General features: G+C 38.2%; 1 protein-coding gene across 1 annotated transcript; it reads right to left on the bottom strand.

The window, feature by feature from the left end:
- Nucleotides 1–539: 539 nt before the first annotated feature.
- LOC133054207 (olfactory receptor 52Z1P-like) lies at nt 540–1,496 on the bottom strand. The gene has a single exon (XM_061138984.1). It carries the CDS (start codon nt 1,494–1,496, stop codon nt 540–542), a length of 957 nt encoding a protein of 318 aa, XP_060994967.1.
- Between the last annotated feature and the right edge of the window lie 16,017 nt (nt 1,497–17,513).

Genomic DNA, 17,513 nt, shown 5'->3' with positions numbered 1-17,513 from the left:
TGTTATAAAGTTAAGTGTACAGAATTGCAGAAAGAGTAAATGCACTCTGCCAAGGCCATGCATCTGAAATTCAAGACTTGAACTTAGAGCCCAAATGCTCAGCTAATACATCAGGATGCTAAATACATGAGTACTATTTTCTCTGATTTACAGAGGTCATATTATAGGAGAATAAACTAAAACCCTGATAAGTTGATTTGAGATTTTTTTTTCATTTGTTTTAGTGTGTGTGGGTGGGCTGTGTCTTCAGTTCTCCTGTTTGTCCATATTAACATAAAATTGAAATTAGCTATCGAATTTCTTTGCTTTAAACTTGTAACAAAGCTCATTATTACACAGACTCTAAAATGTCCATGGTCTGACACTGTCCTGAACAAAAGCAGTGAAACAAGATTTTAACATGATCTGATTTACTCAAATCTTAATGCTAGTGTTCTCTCTTAATGCTGGCATGATATAAGATATCCAATATAATTGTAGGTACTCTTCAATTAGTGGAGTTACATAGAGAATTGAAGAACTATGCTATTTAATCTACATCAGCAAAATTTCTTGCTCAAAGAAAAGACTTGGATAAATTTCTCCTGAATTTGCTTGGTCTTAACTCCATAAATGATGGGGTTGAGAGTGGGTGGTACCACCACATAAAAATTGGCAAGAAGGATATGTATATGCAGTGGTATACTGTGGCCCCCAAATCGGTGAGCAAAGGATGAAAAAAAGGCTGGGGTATAGAACAGTAATATAACACAGACATGGGAGCCACAAGCACCCAGAACCTTGAGCCGGGCATCTTGGGAAGGAATTCTAAACACAGTACAGAGTATTAGGGCATAAGAGATGATGATAAGCACCACATCCAGGCATGTGGAAAATAGAGCCACAATCACCCCATAGTAGATGTTGACTTGAATGTTATCACAGGCAAGCCTGGCAATGCCCATATGTTCACAGTATGAGTGATGAATAATGTTCCTTCCACAGTAAGTAAGCCGATAAACCAGAAAAACCAAGGGGAAACAGATGAGGAAACTCCTAATTATAGAAGCAATGCTTATTTTTCCAATGACTGAGGGTGTTAGAATGGTAGTGTATCTTAGTGGATAACAGATGGCTACATAGCGATCAAATGCCATGGCCAGCAGTATGGCAGACTCTGCCACAAAGATGAAGTGGAGGAAAAACATCTGGGACACACAGCTACCAAAAGATATACCCCCTTCTTGGAACCAGAAGATTGCTAACATCTTGGGTGTGGTGACAGTGGAGAGAAAGATATCTGCCAAGGCTAACATGGAGAGGAAAAGGTACATGGGTTCATGAAGACTGTGCTCAGTGAAGATCAGAAATAGTAAGAGGGTATTTCCTACAACAGCGACTATGTACATGGAACAAATGGGGATGGAGATCCACGTGTGTGCATCTTCCAGTCCTGGGATCCCAATCATGGTGTACCAAATATCTCTAAGGTTAGTGTAGTTTGAAGAGGTTGTCATCTGTTACTCTGTTCTCTGATGCTGGACCCTGAAATAGGGTAAGGGAGAAAGAGAGAGAATGAGAATGAAGTATCAGGGCTGTTTTATCAGATTAAGTTTGACTCTTGGCATTGCAGTAATTTAAAAAAGGATGGTAATAAGTAAAGATTCAAGGAATGTAAGCCAAATAGACTTCACTGACATGAAAGTTACCATGACTTAATAGAGCTAATGCTACTGGTAATGATAATGAAAATAACAATAATAAACATTGAATGCACTTATAATTTCATTTAGTCACTGTGACCAATACATTATATTTATTGACTTGGCATCATACAAGAGAACTTCTTTATAAGCTCTTGAGTATCATCAGCTTTCCTTCTTGTCTGACTAGTCACTTCTGGTGATTAGTAGACACTTTTTTCCCCCTTAGAGCTAAAGAAAAAAGTGTTTAGAATACTGATATGGTCTTTTAGGGAGCTCAGTAACAATCATTATTCTTATGATTTAATATGAAGACTTTCATTATCAAATGAGAAGAACTTAGAAAGAGAAATATAAGTGTAGACAGTCCTTACTTTGAACAGTGTTTTTCTAACTTAATAGTGTGCATATTGAAATCATGTTCTCTATTTGCATGGTCCCAGGATTGCATGCATTTCAGATGAATTAATCCTGTCAAAGCAAGGACTCATAAGTCATCATTCTAAAACAGAAGATAGGTCCTCTCATCACTCACACACATTACCTCTTCCCTCCATTCTCACTTGCCTACCCCATGTTTCTTTTCTCTTTTCCCATTTCTTTCTCCCAGCTTATATTCAAATATTTGTCCTTTCCTTCTCTTCTTCTTCTTTTCTTTAACTCAAATTTGAATACTATTTCCGGGGGGGGGGGGGGGGAACAGCTTGCAGATAACAAAATAGAAAATGAGTTTCAAGCACTCAAGAATTAAACACACAAGCATTAGACAATTTAATGAATATTTCTTTAAGTTCACTCTGTATTTAATACATCACTGAGGAAGGAATCAAACATGGATCATAAATATTTTCTATTTCAAGGATTCCTACCCTTGTGAAGGTGATGAGATGTGGACAACAAAACACCTCCCTTCAAAGATCAGGATGAAATAATTGAGATATTCAATCACATATGTATGACACAACGAAGCATAACCTTCACTAGAGATAATGAAAAGATTCGTGAAAGTGTGGTCATTAGTCTGTTTCTCAGAAACAGAAAGCCTTAGAAAGGAACAAAAAAGACAAACAAAAAGCTAAAGTAAGGTATTTAAGTTACTGTAAAAATAAGATCATCTAGCTTATTGAGAGCTTAGAGATATAAGAAATATGACTGAGCAAATAGATTGTGTCTTGAAGAAAAAGAATTTTAAAAGTCAAGCTAACAGCTTTGTGGCTTTGAGTTTACTTTGTCACATGAAGAACTAATTTATTAGTCAACAATATTTACTGAGTCTCCAATATTTTGGCAAAGTTTTAAGAAGAACATAATATTATGAAAATTTATTTTTTCAGAGAAGCTTTTACCAGTGGGCAATTCTTTTTTGAACCTCCTGTCTCCCAGTAGAATAGCTAAACAATTCTTAATTAAAACTTTGTAATATAGTTCACTAATACATTTCAATTTCCATGATAGGTATGAGTCTATCTTCAGCATATAGTATAATAGATTTTTGTTTAGTAAATATAGTTTAAAAGTTGGTGACATTTATTGAAATGGATGATAGCTATCCAGAGTTGCTCTGGGAAATTTTGCAGCAGATCAAATCAGCCAGGAATGTAGCCTTAACAGTGAAAGCAGAGTATAGAGAAGAAATACGTCTAGAAAAAATAAAAAAAAAATTGACTGCCAGGTGATAGGTTATATCAGGGATAAATAAAAGGCAATAAAATATTTTGAGACATACTTTTCTGGAAAGAATAATGATATCTGTAACCAATAAAGGGAATAAGCTAGGAGATGCAAAATTCAGAGAAAGTTAATGCAATTGTTCTGAAACTATTAATATTTAACATGTCTATGGAATGACTGAGGAAATCAATGTGAGTGACTGACCCAAACGTGCTTAGTACCCTGGAAAGAGGACTGGACTAGGTATGAGGCTCTAGCTGAGCTGTAGCCTCAGTTATGCCATCAACAGACTGAGATCTTGGAAGAGGCATTTCACCACTCTGAACTCTCTATACATCCTAGATTGGAATCAAATTAACTCATAGATGGTTCCCTTCTAGATACAGAAATCTAAACTTCATTTCCCACTTGTGAACAATCCCTTCTTTAACCTTTCTTTGCCTTTGATTTCCTTGATCCCATTATACCCCTGTCTTCCTCCTATATTTCCACGGTTCTGAGTCTTTTCTCCGATGCTATTCTTACTCTGATTTTTTGCAATGGTATCACGATTGCTGTTGTTATTATTATTGTTATTGCTCTTATTGTTCAGTGCCACTTCCAAACTGTTGTGTTGAGGGTAGAACATCAAATAAAAATATTAGACCTTCACTAGCGTCTAGTGAAAACCATTGGGCTTTCACTAGCATCTAGTACAATTTCAAGAAATTAGTGAGGATAAAGTCTGACCACAGACTGCAAGACTTTGGATGTGTAACAGCTGAAAACAGCAGTGGTAGGCAACTCGAGAAGATTGGGGCTGAGAAAAGGAAAAGAGTAACTAGAAGGATCAAAAGGTGCTAGGATGTTTTCTTTTGAACAAAAGAAACAAACATGATGCTTAAAGTCAACGGAGTCTGACAGTAAAGAATTTGAAGCAAGAAAGTGAACAGCTTTTGAAACTAAGTTCCCATCACGGAAAAAAACAAATCATTCAAGCTACCATATGGGTGTTCTGCTTCTTTCCTTGAGGTAAAACGGAGTCAGAAGAATATGGGGTATAAGGAAAATTTTCAAAAGTCTCACATTTGATCCAGATATTTATAATAAATTGAAAGGCACTGCTTATTAGGGGACTTCTCTGATGGGCCTCCCTTGTAGCTCAGTCAGTAAAGAATCTGCCTGCAGTGCAAGAGACCCAACTTCTATCGCCGAGTTGGGAGGATCCCCTGGAGGAAGAAATGGCAACCCACTCCAGTAAACTTGCCTGGAAAATCTCATGGACAGAGGAGCCTGTTGGGCTGCAGTCCATGGGGTCACAAAGAGTCAGGCAGGACTGAGCAACTAACACTTACTTAGTTACTTTTGATGGCTCAGCAGTAAAGAATCCACCTGCCAATGATGGAGACATGGGCTCAATCCCCAGGTCAGAAACATCCCCTGGAGAAGGAAATGGCAACCAGCTCCAATATTCTAGACTGGGAAATCCTATAGTAAAAGGCGCCTGACTGGCTACATTTCATGGTCACACAAAAGATTTGGACATGACTGAATGACAAAAGAACAACAACAACAAAATGCATATTAGAGTTAGTGTCAAAGCTCATACAGGAAAAAAAAAAAAAAAAAATAGATCGAGAGAGACAGAGAGAGATACTGTTGAAAACAAAAGGTATGTAAAACAGAAAGCAAATGAATAAGCCATTGTCCAACAGAAGTAAAGACTATCAAGGTGAGAGGAGAGAAATATTTTATAACAGAGTTGAGGATACCCTGGCAGGAGAGACTATACATGACTAAAGAGTCAACTGATTCTTCTTCAGGAAAGTTCAATTTTTCAGAATCAAGAAAAATTAAACAGAAAGAGGAGACCTAATCACAGGAGAGCATAGTTGGCCGGCAGTTGAAGGAAATGATGAATTAATGCACAAGTGGTTCCCAAAGATATACAGGATTCCAAGGGACCAAAAGAGAAAAAGCAGGTTTTGTCAGGGAAGGGGTGGAGGAGGGAAGAATTTTTTTCCTGCTCACCTGAAGCTAATCAAGCTCAAAATTCTGTCCTGGATCTTTCTAATCTCTTTTCTCACTAACTACAGGTCTGCAATTATATTCTTTGTTCATATATTTTTTTTTCCTCTTATGCTCACTCTATCCACTTTCCTTTCAGAAGTACTTTCATCTTTTAAGTGAAAGTGTACTAATATATTAAAATAAATCCATAAAGACACAGAAATGAGCTGATTTTGAAGACCAGCTTAGATACCAATTCAACCACAGTTTCTAACATAAGTAGATATAACATGACCCTCATAGTCCACCGTCTAGGCTTCAGAAAGAAGCCTTCAGCCATTCAGTTCTATTCTGGAGATCTTCTAGAACCTCAGCATTTTCCATTATAATTTCCATCATTTCCCTTCTCCCCAATACTCACTGGTTACCTCACTCAAAGCAACTTCTTACTGCAGCAGTGGGATCATATTGAGGAACTGTGGTAGAAGGAGATGCCATAAATAGTCAGGCTGCTGGTCTGAGAAACCTCGGAACTTTGTCAGACACATGTCATCCAACAGCGCTCGTAGGTTTGTTACTTACCAAGATGGAAGTTGCACTAAATGCTTTCCTTTGAATTTGTTTTCTCCTTATTCCTAATGACTTAATATCTTTCTTTCTCATGTTTTCAGCTTGTGATTTAAGTCATAGTTTACTATTTTCATTTGTTTTCCATCCTAATTAAATCTTGTTCTAAATAGATAAGAATACACTTTCCCATCAGGAAAAAAACAAAAAGCCTTGGTATGTAAAAACCACTATCAGAGCCTCCTGAGATGCCTGCTCTTTCAGCTCTGAGAAACTGGCTTCCATACCCACTACATCTAGCCTTGTGTCTCAACTCCTTTTCTGTTTTAGATAAAATGAGACAAACTCCTTCTGCACTAAACTACTCCAAAGAGATTTTTAACCGGCAAGCTGAAAATAAATAAAGAAAACCACACAGAAACCTGTGAGATAGAATGTTAAAAAAAAAAAAAAAAAAAAAAAAAAAAAAACCTCAGGAATCTGTGACTGACTACAGTCAGGGTTAAAAAAAACAAACAAACATCAGATCCTTTTCTTCTGATGATCCTGACTTTAGATTTATCCCAGGTTTTAAATCCTGAAAAATGTCTTCCTCACAGACTGGCTATTTCAAAAGTTATAAATCAACCTTCAATGAACCCTTCATTAACTTGAAAGATCACGGTTTGGCCAGGTAGACTGAGATTCTCATTATTAACAAATATCATTTCACAAGCATTGGACATGCCTCCACTCCCAATCTTGGATCTGCTTAAATCATGGCCCTGGGCAGGTGCTATAATGTAAGCATATATGGCAGGAAAATAATCACAGGTTCTTTGTATAGGAGTGAGACTAGTATAATATCTGAGACTCTCATGACCCCTTCAGAATTCATCAAACACTTACCTACTGTCCAATATCGGACACCAGGTCCTCATTACCTCCTTTATTCTACAGCCACAGACTCACAGACATCCCATAAGACAGGCTGTCTATCCTTGATCTAGGTTCCAATGTTGACTCAGAGGCTGATTCTATAGTTTTCTCTATCCCAGGAGAACTAAAACCCAAGAGAATTTGGGAATACAGAAAAGTATCTGTGGTCTTCTGAGTTCTTGATCCTTTAATTAAGGCCAAGAAATACCCACTGAGTGAATAAATAGGCTTATGGGAAGATCATACTTCTTAGACAACCCTGGGGAATTAACAACAGCTGTATTTGCAGCAGCAACCCATACATAGACTGCCTTGACAGACACAAAAATTCATAGAAATATAGGATGTTGTCAAGGTTTCCATTTATTAAATGCATGAACCATCGTGAGAGTTGGAAGGTCTATATTTTAGTGTTGAGGGAACACAATCCTTAGGAAATTACTGTCTCTCAAGAAACATAAAAAAATCCATGGAGGGGTAGAGCAATCAAATATTTCTAAAACTTTTTTCTTATTAAATATGAGTCAGATATATTAATAGGTACTTGGGCAAATTTTGGGAGATGGTGAGGGGCAGGGAAGCCTGGAGTGTTGCAGTCCATGGGGTCACAAAGAGTTGGACATGAATGGGTGACTAAACAACAACACGTAAAGCAATATATGGGGTTCCTTGGTGCCTCAGATGGTATAGAATTTGTCTGGAGTGCAGAAGACCTGGATTCAGTCCCTGGTTGGGGAAGATTCCCTGGAGAAGGGAATGGCTACCCACTCCAGTATTCTTGCCTGAGAAATTCTGTGAACAAATGAGCCTAGCGGGCTACAGCCCATGGGATCACAAAGAGGCAGACATGACTGAGCTACTAACCCTTTCACTTTGAAAGCAATATACACTCCTCAAACCCTGCTAACTGTTTAGTTTGGGAAGGGAGATATGCATGTGGGGGAAAATTAGCCTTTAATATCAGCTACTGTTGCCATAGTACTTAGCAAGTTTAAAACATATTTCTGATGTATCAGTACTTTTAAAAACACACTGACTCCTGATATTATTATGTTTCCAGTGACTAGATGAGGGCATTGAAGTCCTGAAATTTCATCTGCACATACAGTAAGAAATTGAGCTAAAAGTTGAATGTAGGTTTGCCTTTGTCCAATTCCATGCTCTTCTTAGACAACATTGTCATTAAAAATTTAGAGTGATCAAGCAAAAGAAGTGCTTTTCCAACAGAATAAAAATCATTAATTTAAAGTCAGAAACTGTTTAAGCATCGTTTATTATTTCTCTATGGAAAATATTATGCAAATGGTATTGGAGTGTATGGATTATACTTACACTCTATGACAGGGATTCAATACCCCATCATGCACCCACCTCAACCAGAACTGCAATATTAAAAAAAAAAAAAAAAAGGAAGAAACAAAAAACTCCAATTTGAAAGGAGTGGGATAAAAAATGTGATAATAGATCTATCAGATCTATCTATATTTCTCTATACAGTATCACCCTGGTATAATCAGACAGAGGTTGTTTCTGGTTTGTGCATGACTCTACCCTTGGTTCTTTCTGATGTCCACCTGTGGTTTGCCCTCAGTAATCCAATATACACCAGCAACACAATAGAAAATGCAAGTTCATGATTAACAATTTAGCCAACATGAACTCATGATTTTAGGGAACTGAAAGGGCAACAAGATCTACAGTTAATCAACACAATGAAATTCTTAAAGAACTATGGCATTTACAGTTTTAACTGTGTTGCTAATTTTTCTTTTGAGGGCTCCCCAGGTGGTACTAGTGGTAAAGAACCTGGCTGCCAATGCAGGAGACTTAAGAGACACATGTTCGATCCCTGAGATAGGAAGATTCCCTGGAGGAGAGCATGGAAACCTACTCCAGTATTCTTGCCTGGAGAATCCCATGGACAGAAGAGATTGGCAGGCTACAGTCCACAAGATCGAAAAGACTTAGACACAACTAAAGTGATACCCCTAGTCCAAGGTAAGGAGCAGCAGCTGTGCTTTGCTGGAGCAGCTGTGAAGAGATACCCCACGTCCAAGGTAAGAGAAACCCAAGTAAGATGGTAGGTGTTGTGAGATGGCATCAGAGGGCAGACACACTAAAATCATAATCACAGAAAACTAGCCAATCTGATCACAGGACCACAGTCTTGTCTAACTCAATGAAACTAAGCCATGCCGTGTGGGGCCACCCAAGATGGGAATGGCAAACCACTTCAGTATTCTTGCCTTGAGAACCCCATGAACAGTATGAGAAGGCAAAATGATAGGATACTGAAAGAGGAACTCCCTAGGTCGGTAAGTGCCCAATATGCTACTGGAGATCAGTGGAGAAATAACTCCAGAAAGAATGAAGAGATGGAGCCAAAGCAAAAACAATACCCAGTTGTGGATGTGGCTGGTGATAGAAGTAAGGTCCGGTGCTGTAAAGAGCAATATTGCCTAGGAACCTGGGATGTTAGGTCCATGAATCAAGGCAAATTGGACATGGTCAAACAGGAGAAGGCAAGAGTGAATGTCAACATTCTAGGAATCAGCAAATTAAAATGGACTGGAATGGGTGAATTTAACTCAGATGACCATTATATCTACTACTGTAGGCAGGAATCCCTTAAAAGAAATGGAGTAGCCATCATAGTCAACAAAAGAGTCCGAAATGCAGTACTTGGATGCAATCTCAAAAAGGACAGGATGATCTCTGTTCGTTTCCAAGGCAAACCATTCAATATCACGGTAATCCAAGCCTATGCCCCAACCAGTAACGCTGAGAAAGCTGAAGCTGAATGGTTCTATGAAGACCTACAAGACCTTTTAGAACTAACACCCAAAAAAGATGTCCTTTTCATTATAGGGGACTGGAATGCAAAAGTAGGAAGTCAAGAAACACCTGGAGTAACAGGCACATTTGGCCTTGGAGCACGGAATGAAGCAGGGCAAAGGCTAATAGAGTTTTGCCAAGAGAATGCAATGGTCATAGCAAACACCCTCTTCCAACAACACAAGAGAAGACTCTACACGTGGACATCACCAGATGGTCAACACCGAAATCAGATTGATTATATTCTTTGCAGCCAAAGATGGAGAAGCTCTATACAGTCAGCAAAAACAAGACCAGAACTCCTGGTCAGATCATGAACACCTTGCCAAATTCAGACTTTACTGAAGAAGGTAGGGATAACCACTAGACCATTCAGGTATGACCTAAATCAAATCCCTTATGAATATACAGTGGAAGTGAGAAATAGACTTAAGGGACTAGATCTGATAGACAGAGAGCCTGATGAACTGTGGACAGAGGTTTGTGACATTGTACAGGAGACAGGGATCAAGACCATCCCCATGGAAAAGAAATGTAAAAAGGCAAAATGGTTGTCTGAGGAGGGCTTACAAATAGCTGTGAAATGAAGAGAAGTGAAAAGCAAAGGAGAAAAGGAAAAATATTCCCATTTCAATGCAGAGTTCCAAAGAATAGCCAGGAGAGATAAGAAAGCCTTCCTCAGTGATCAATGCAAAGAAATAGAGGAAAACAACAGAATGGGAAAGACTAGAGATCTCTTCAAGAAAATTAGAGATAACAAGGGAACATTTCATGCAAAAATGGGAACAATAAAGGACAGGAATGGTATGGACCTAACAGAAGCAGAAGATTTTAAGAAGAGGTGGCAAGAATACACAGAAGAATAGTACAAAAGAGATCTTCATGACCCAGATAATCACAATGGTGTGATCACTCACCTAGAGCCAGACATCCAGGAATATGAAGTCAAGTGGGCCTTAGAAAACATCACTACGAACAAAGCTCGTGGATGTGATGGAATTCCAGTTGAGCTATTTCAAATCCTAAAAGATGATGCTGTGAAAGTGCTGCACTCAATATGCCAGCAAATTTGGAAAACTCAGCAGTGGCCATAGGACTGGAAAAGGTCTGTTTTCATTCCAATCCCTAAGAAAGGCAATCCCAAAGAATGCTCAAACTACCGCACAATTGCGCTCATCTCACACGCTAGTAAAGTAATGTTCAAAATTCTCCAAGCCAGGCTTCAGCAATATGTGGACCAAGAACTTCCAGATGTTCAAGCTGGTCTTAGAAAAGGCAGAGGAACCAGAGATCAAATTGCCAATACCTGCTGGATCACTGAAAAAGCAAGAGAGTTCCAGAAAAACATCTATTTCTGCTTTATTGGCTACGCCAAAGCCTTCGACTGTGTGGATCACAATACACTGTGGAAAAGTCTGAAAGGGATGGGAATACCAGACCACCTGACCTGCCTCTTGAGAAACCTGTATGCAGGTCAGGAAGAAACAGTTAGAACTGGACATGGAACAACAGACTGGTTCCAAATAGGAAAAGGAGTACGTCAAGGCTGTATATTATCACCCTGCTTATTTAACTTATCTGCAGAGTACATCATGAGAAACGCTGGGCTGGAAGAAGCACAAGCTGGAATCAAGATTGCAGGGAGAAATATCAATAACCTCAGATACGCAAATGACACCACCCTTATGGCAGAAAGTGAAGAGGAACTAAAAAGCCTCTTGATGAAAGTGAAAGAGGAGAGTGAAAAAGTTGGCTTAAAACTTAAAATTCAGAAAACTAAGACCATGGCATCTGGTCCCATCACTTCATGGGAAATAGATGGGGAGACAGTGAAAACAGTGTCAGACTTTATTTTTTTGGGGCTCCAAAATCACTGCAGATGGTGATTTCAGCCATGAAATTAAAAGACGTTTACTCCTTGGAAGGAAAGTTATGGCCAACCTAGGCAGCATATTAAAAAGCAGAGACATTACTTTGCCAACAAAGGTCCATCTGGTCAAGGCTATGGTTTTTCCAGTGGTCATGTATGGATGTGAGAGTTGGACTGTGAAGAAAGCTGAGCACTGAAAAATTGATGCTTTTGAACTGTGGTGTTGGAGAAGACTCTTGCGAGTCCCTTGGACTGCAAGGAGATCCAACCAGTCCATCCTGAAGGAGATAAGTCCTGGGTTTTCATTGGAAGGACTGATGCTGAAGCTGAAACTCCAATACTTTGGCCACCTCATGCGAAGAGTTGACTCATTGGAAAAGACCCTTATTCTGGGAAGGATTTGGGGCAGGAGGAGAAGGGTACGACAGAGGGTGAGATGGCTGGGTGGCATCACCGACTCAATGGACATGGGTTTGGGTAGATTCCGGGAGTTGGTGATGGACAGGGAGGCCTGGCATGCTGCAATTCATGGGGTCGCAAAGAGTCAGACATGACTGAGTGACTGAACTGAATTGAACTGAACTGAAAGTGACTTAGAACACGTGCTTGCACATTTTCTTTCTCTCATGGTGGGAGATATGAAATCAGCAAGGGAGATGGTATGTTATAGCAAAGAACACAAACAGATAGTTCTCAGACCAGAAGAAGAAAAAACTAGAGCTTAAACACTATAAAAAGTCTTCACATTCATTGATTAGAACCATAAGCAGCATGTAAATATGTCTTCTCTACCCATTATTCTAAATGTTCATTGAGAAGTAACTATGCCTCATGTTGGATTTTGCATTACATTTTTCATCAAACAGTAAAATCTTTATCCTGACAAAGCCCTACACCAATTAAATATACTTTCCTATGACCGTCTCTATCCTAGGAGAGGCCCTGATGAAACCATTGCTATGAGGTTTATACCAGCCTCCAGAGAGAACCAGAAATTCCCTGAACAGTAAAATTCTTCTGTATAGTAAGGTCAGATATGAGGATAATCTGCTTGGCCAGTGGCTTGAACATTATCAGAAATGGGATAAGGCTGTTGAGAAGGCAGATTGGGTTTAATTAGGGACAGAGAAAGCTCTGAATCTACAATGTCTTACCTTCTTGAAAATTGAGTCCAAATATCCGTTCATATTGTACTTTTAGGATGTATGTATTTGGGTAAAGTATAGAACCAAGCAGAACACTTTTCTTAGCACAATGGAGGTCCTCACAGAAGACTTCCATCAAATTTAAAACTTCCAAGGAGGCTTTACAGTGAGAGTCTAGCTATGTTGAGTTTTTAAAAAGGTAGGTCAAATACTAAGGAATTTTAAGATATTTTGTGTATGTTTTCCTTCCTGTTGTTTGTTTGTTTACTTCTATAGTAAAGTCCTGTGGATTAATTTCCCAGGGAAGAGCATGGTATATGTTCCTTAGAACAAAGCATAGGGACAGAGTTGTTACTAGATAGGGAAATGCTTATCAGATCCAAAGAAAAAATAAAAGCCCTTCTTGTAAACAGTGATGGTCTGAAGTTTAGTAAGAAATGAAATGTGGAAGAAGATGAAGTCCAGTGCTCTCCTCTTATCTAGTCTTCATTCATGGAGTTGGTGAACATGCTTGTTAATACCTAAAATATGTTAAGGAAGGCACTCAATGCAAATGGTTCATTTTCAAATAAGAAATTTGAAATAAAATTGATTTGCAGGCAGCACTGTGCTAACCCGGAGCAGTGCCTTAGACTGTAAGTGGCGTGTGGCATGTCTAACTAGAGTATCTGGAAAGACATATGCTGAATTTCCAACTTCCATATGCTGTCCATGTGAAGCAGGGACCCTTATGTGTCTCACTGAAGGTGGTTGAAAAGAGCTGTGAGTACTGCTCTAAACTTGTTAGGTGAGTGCCAAGATGAGAAGAATGTTCTTAATGTCAAGGTCTATTAGCAGTATAGTCAATACTGGATCTTCATTGAAATCATTAGCAAGTCAGTAAAACTACAAAACCAAGGCAAAGAGTAGGTTGATGACACTAATGTCTCTGTTGTTGTTGTTATACTTAGACAAAAGACACAAGCTACAGAAAATTCATCAGTGGGTAGATTTCAGGATCCAAGAAAGTATAAGCAGTTGTGACACTGTTTTATGTTGAATTTTTCTTTTAGTGTAGTGAAATTTTTAGAAGGAAAATGTTTCAATATAAGGATTCAATTTTGAGTTGATTCAAGATACTCATAGCAAGAATGTTTAAGTTTAACACAGGCTTTCTTTAACTCAAAAGACATGATCTACCCTTAAGCAAGAGATTATTTCATGGAAACTTCCAATTGCTATTACATATATATGTATTCTCATAATAGTGATCAAGTTGAGAACAGTATTATTCAAAAAAAAAAAAAAACCCACAAAATCTCATGTTATTATTTAAGATGTAGTTGAACACTTTTGATACTGTTAAATATAAAGATTTTAGTTTATTATAAAGTTGCTACTATATTCTTAAATCAGGCTTCCCAGGTGGTGCTAATGGTAAATAACCCACCTGCCAGTATAGGAGATATAAAAGACGGGGTTCGATCCCTGAGTGAGGAAGATCCCCTGGAGGAGGGCATGGCAACCCACTCCAGTTTTCTTGCCTGGAGAATCCCATGGACACAGAAGTCTGGTGGGCTCCAGTCCATAAGATCGCAGAGAGTCTGACATGACTGAAGTGGCTTAGCATGCATGCATACATATTCTTAAATCATTTGTTAAATTGGTAAGCCATTTGAAAATACTTAAGTGTACTGTATAAATTAGGATTTTTCATCATGCCACATGGAAAAATCAGAATTATATTGCCATTACAAGGACACAAAAGACCTATAAAAATGGGTACAAAAGCTAGTTCTGAAGCCAGATTGCCTGGGTTAATATTCCTCTACCATCATTCACTAATGTTACTTAACCTCCTTGGTCCTTAGATTCTTTCTCTGTAAAGTACACATAATAGTAGCAAAAATTTTATGAGGACTAATTGAGAAAAATGCAAACAAGTATAGCAGTGTTTAATATTCATGTGTATGCATGCTAAATAGCTTCAGTCTGTGTCCAACTCTTTGTGACCCTAATGGACTGTAACCCACCAGGCTCCTCTGTCCATGGGATTTGCCAGGCCAGAATACATGTAGTATTCTTTAGTATACCATTCTGTGTATGGGGTGGGGAGTGGGCATGGCTAATGCTCCTAAACATGGCGCTTGGTCCTAACAGTTGTGAGGAGGGTGCTTTGTGAGGGGTAGACTAGCATGGGACGTCAGAGCAAGAGAGAATGATAGTGATGTTCAGATGGGAGTGGAAGGGAGGGTATCAGCCCAGTAGGAAGCTGGATTCTAAATGTAGTCCAAGTGATGAACGCCAGAGCCTGAGCAAAGTGGGAAGGGTATATATCTGCAAAAGGTGTCCCAAAATGAAATGTGGACTTGTGTGAGCTAAGGAGGATGTTCTGGCACCCAGACATGGCATCCTGACACGAAGTGCTGGAACACAAGTTGGTGGAGGAGTCCTCCGCGTAATAAGGAGAGCGGTACACAGGATGTCAGAGCCCATCTTGAGTGAGGAGGAAATCTGTACTGGAGAAAGCACAGCGTTACCAAACAGAACTCTCCACTATATACAGTAGTTCAGACTCAGTATTACTCCACTGTCTCTATTTAATTTGACATGCAGAATACAGTTATAACTATTTTAATGTCCATGTCTGCTATTGCTAGTAGTGTGCATGCATGCCCAGTTGCTAAGTCATGTCTGACTCTTTGTGACCCCATGAATTGCAGCCTACCCGGCTCCTCTGTCCAATGGGATGTTCCAGCCAAGAATACTGGAGTGGGATGCGATTTCCTTCTCCATTTGCTAATAGTATATATCTTTGCATATGTTTAAATGAGATGCAGAGTGTGTTGGGGTAGCTCAGAATTTTATGTTTATAAGAGAGTCTAATGTTAGTGCTGTGAGATGCAGTGTGTTGAATGACTGTGGATAGTGTCTGTGGTATGATTGATGTCCTACTCTCTTATGAACCATGGCTTTCTTCTTCTCTTTTTTAAACATGAGTGACTCTGACACTTCATGTAGTCTTAAAAAATTATAAAACTTAAACATCTAAGTCCCTAAGAAGTCAACTTCTCTACTAGGGTTATCTTTATTATAGACTCAGTCCCTGTCTGAAAACATAAGTAAAGAGTTGTAGAACACTCTTTACTAAGCATACTAAGAGAGAATGTGGTAGAATATAGAAGACATCATTGCCAAGAATACATGAATGGGTGACTGACTGTAGACTGGATGACTGACTGTATTAGTATAGGTCTTGATACATCAATGGATGGAAATGTATACATTGTGATTCATCTGGAATCTGCTCTTCAAAGATAAATTTCCATCTATAAAAATATAATTTTGTTTGTTCACATCTACTTGATTTTAAAACAGCACTATAGTACTAATTTTTCCTGAGGACAAAAACAGAGTATTGTTTTATCCCAATCCACCTTGTCTCTCACTTTCTTCCAGAAGGAATACTTTATTAATTTTTTTTTAAAAATTGTTTCTAGTGTTTAATTTTTGGCTACACTTTTAAGTAATATGATTTTATTAAAGAGTGTGTATTTATTTCATATTTTTCCAGAAAAGGTCAGTCATATTAGCTCCCTTACATTCTCCCCCATATCCAAATGTAGTTGCTTCACTATTTTGCTTCTGCTTCCAAATTTAAACAAAACACTTAAATATAACTGTATTTAAGCAATAATATATAATCTCTTTCTACTCATCTTTGGAGGATAAACACATAGATATTAATACCATTTCCTCCAATTATGCCATGTTTAAGATATTTATTGAAATGTGGATATTTATTATTTCCTAATATATTATATGAGTAGGGCATGGCAACCCACTCCATTATTCTTGCCTGGAGAATCCCCATGGACAGAGCAAGCCTGGCAGGCTATAGTCCCTGGGGCCAAAAGAGTCATACATGACTGAGCAACTAAACACACACACAATATATTATATATGTGTTTTTGAAATAGAGATATTGCAGATTTTATTCAAGAAATTATTTATTAAGGTTTGATACTATTCTAGCACCAATTTAAAAGTAATGACAATACTCATTTTGATTATTTTATCACTCTCTCATATTTTGAAAAATCAACATATCATTTTAAAAGAGCATATCAAACAACCTAGAAATTAATTGTGAAAATGAACAGTATCACTTGAAGTATTTATTTAAATAGCTTGAGGTTTATGTGGTTTATTGAAATATCTTATTCTTTATTTCTGCAGGTATAATTAACAGGAAAAATGTTCAGGTTTCAAGATGCTTGAATATTGTTTTTGTGTGTGGCCATACTGCATGGCATATGGGATCCTAGTTCTCCCACCAGAGATTGAATATGCACCCCTTGCAGTGAATGCATAGAGTCTTAACCACTGGACCTCTGGGGGAGTCCCCAGATGCCTGAATATTTACAGGTGTGACATAGATGTGGGGAAAGTGCAGAAACTTCTTTCAGAGGCATCTTAGCCAAAGTAAATATATTTAACTTAAGTGGATATATTAAGAAACAGAATCCAAGAATGAAATTTCTCTAAGCATTGAGATAAAAATAGATAATAATATTCTTTATTTTCATTGCTACTTAATCAATGACTGAAGCTTTCTAGACTGAAATAATTCTAGTAGATCTTACATTTAATAGCTATTCATTGTCCTCACTCTGAGTAGTTATTCAGAAAGAGTTGAAAACATTCAAAGGGTCCATTCCTTGATGTAAAGATGACTAGAATTAACACTGCCCCACAAGAGGTAGATGCATTATATTCTGTGTTAAAAATCTGTGTTTTTCTCCCAGTAGAAACATTTAGAAACTGATTTGGGCTGTGCCCCCCAAACATATCTTT

The sequence above is a fragment of the Dama dama genome, chromosome 1 (genome assembly GCF_033118175.1).
Source record: "Dama dama isolate Ldn47 chromosome 1, ASM3311817v1, whole genome shotgun sequence".
NCBI classification, from domain to species: Eukaryota; Metazoa; Chordata; class Mammalia; order Artiodactyla; family Cervidae; genus Dama; species Dama dama.
Note: the sequence above shows the minus strand (reverse complement) of the source record. Positions and strands in the feature narration are given on the sequence as shown.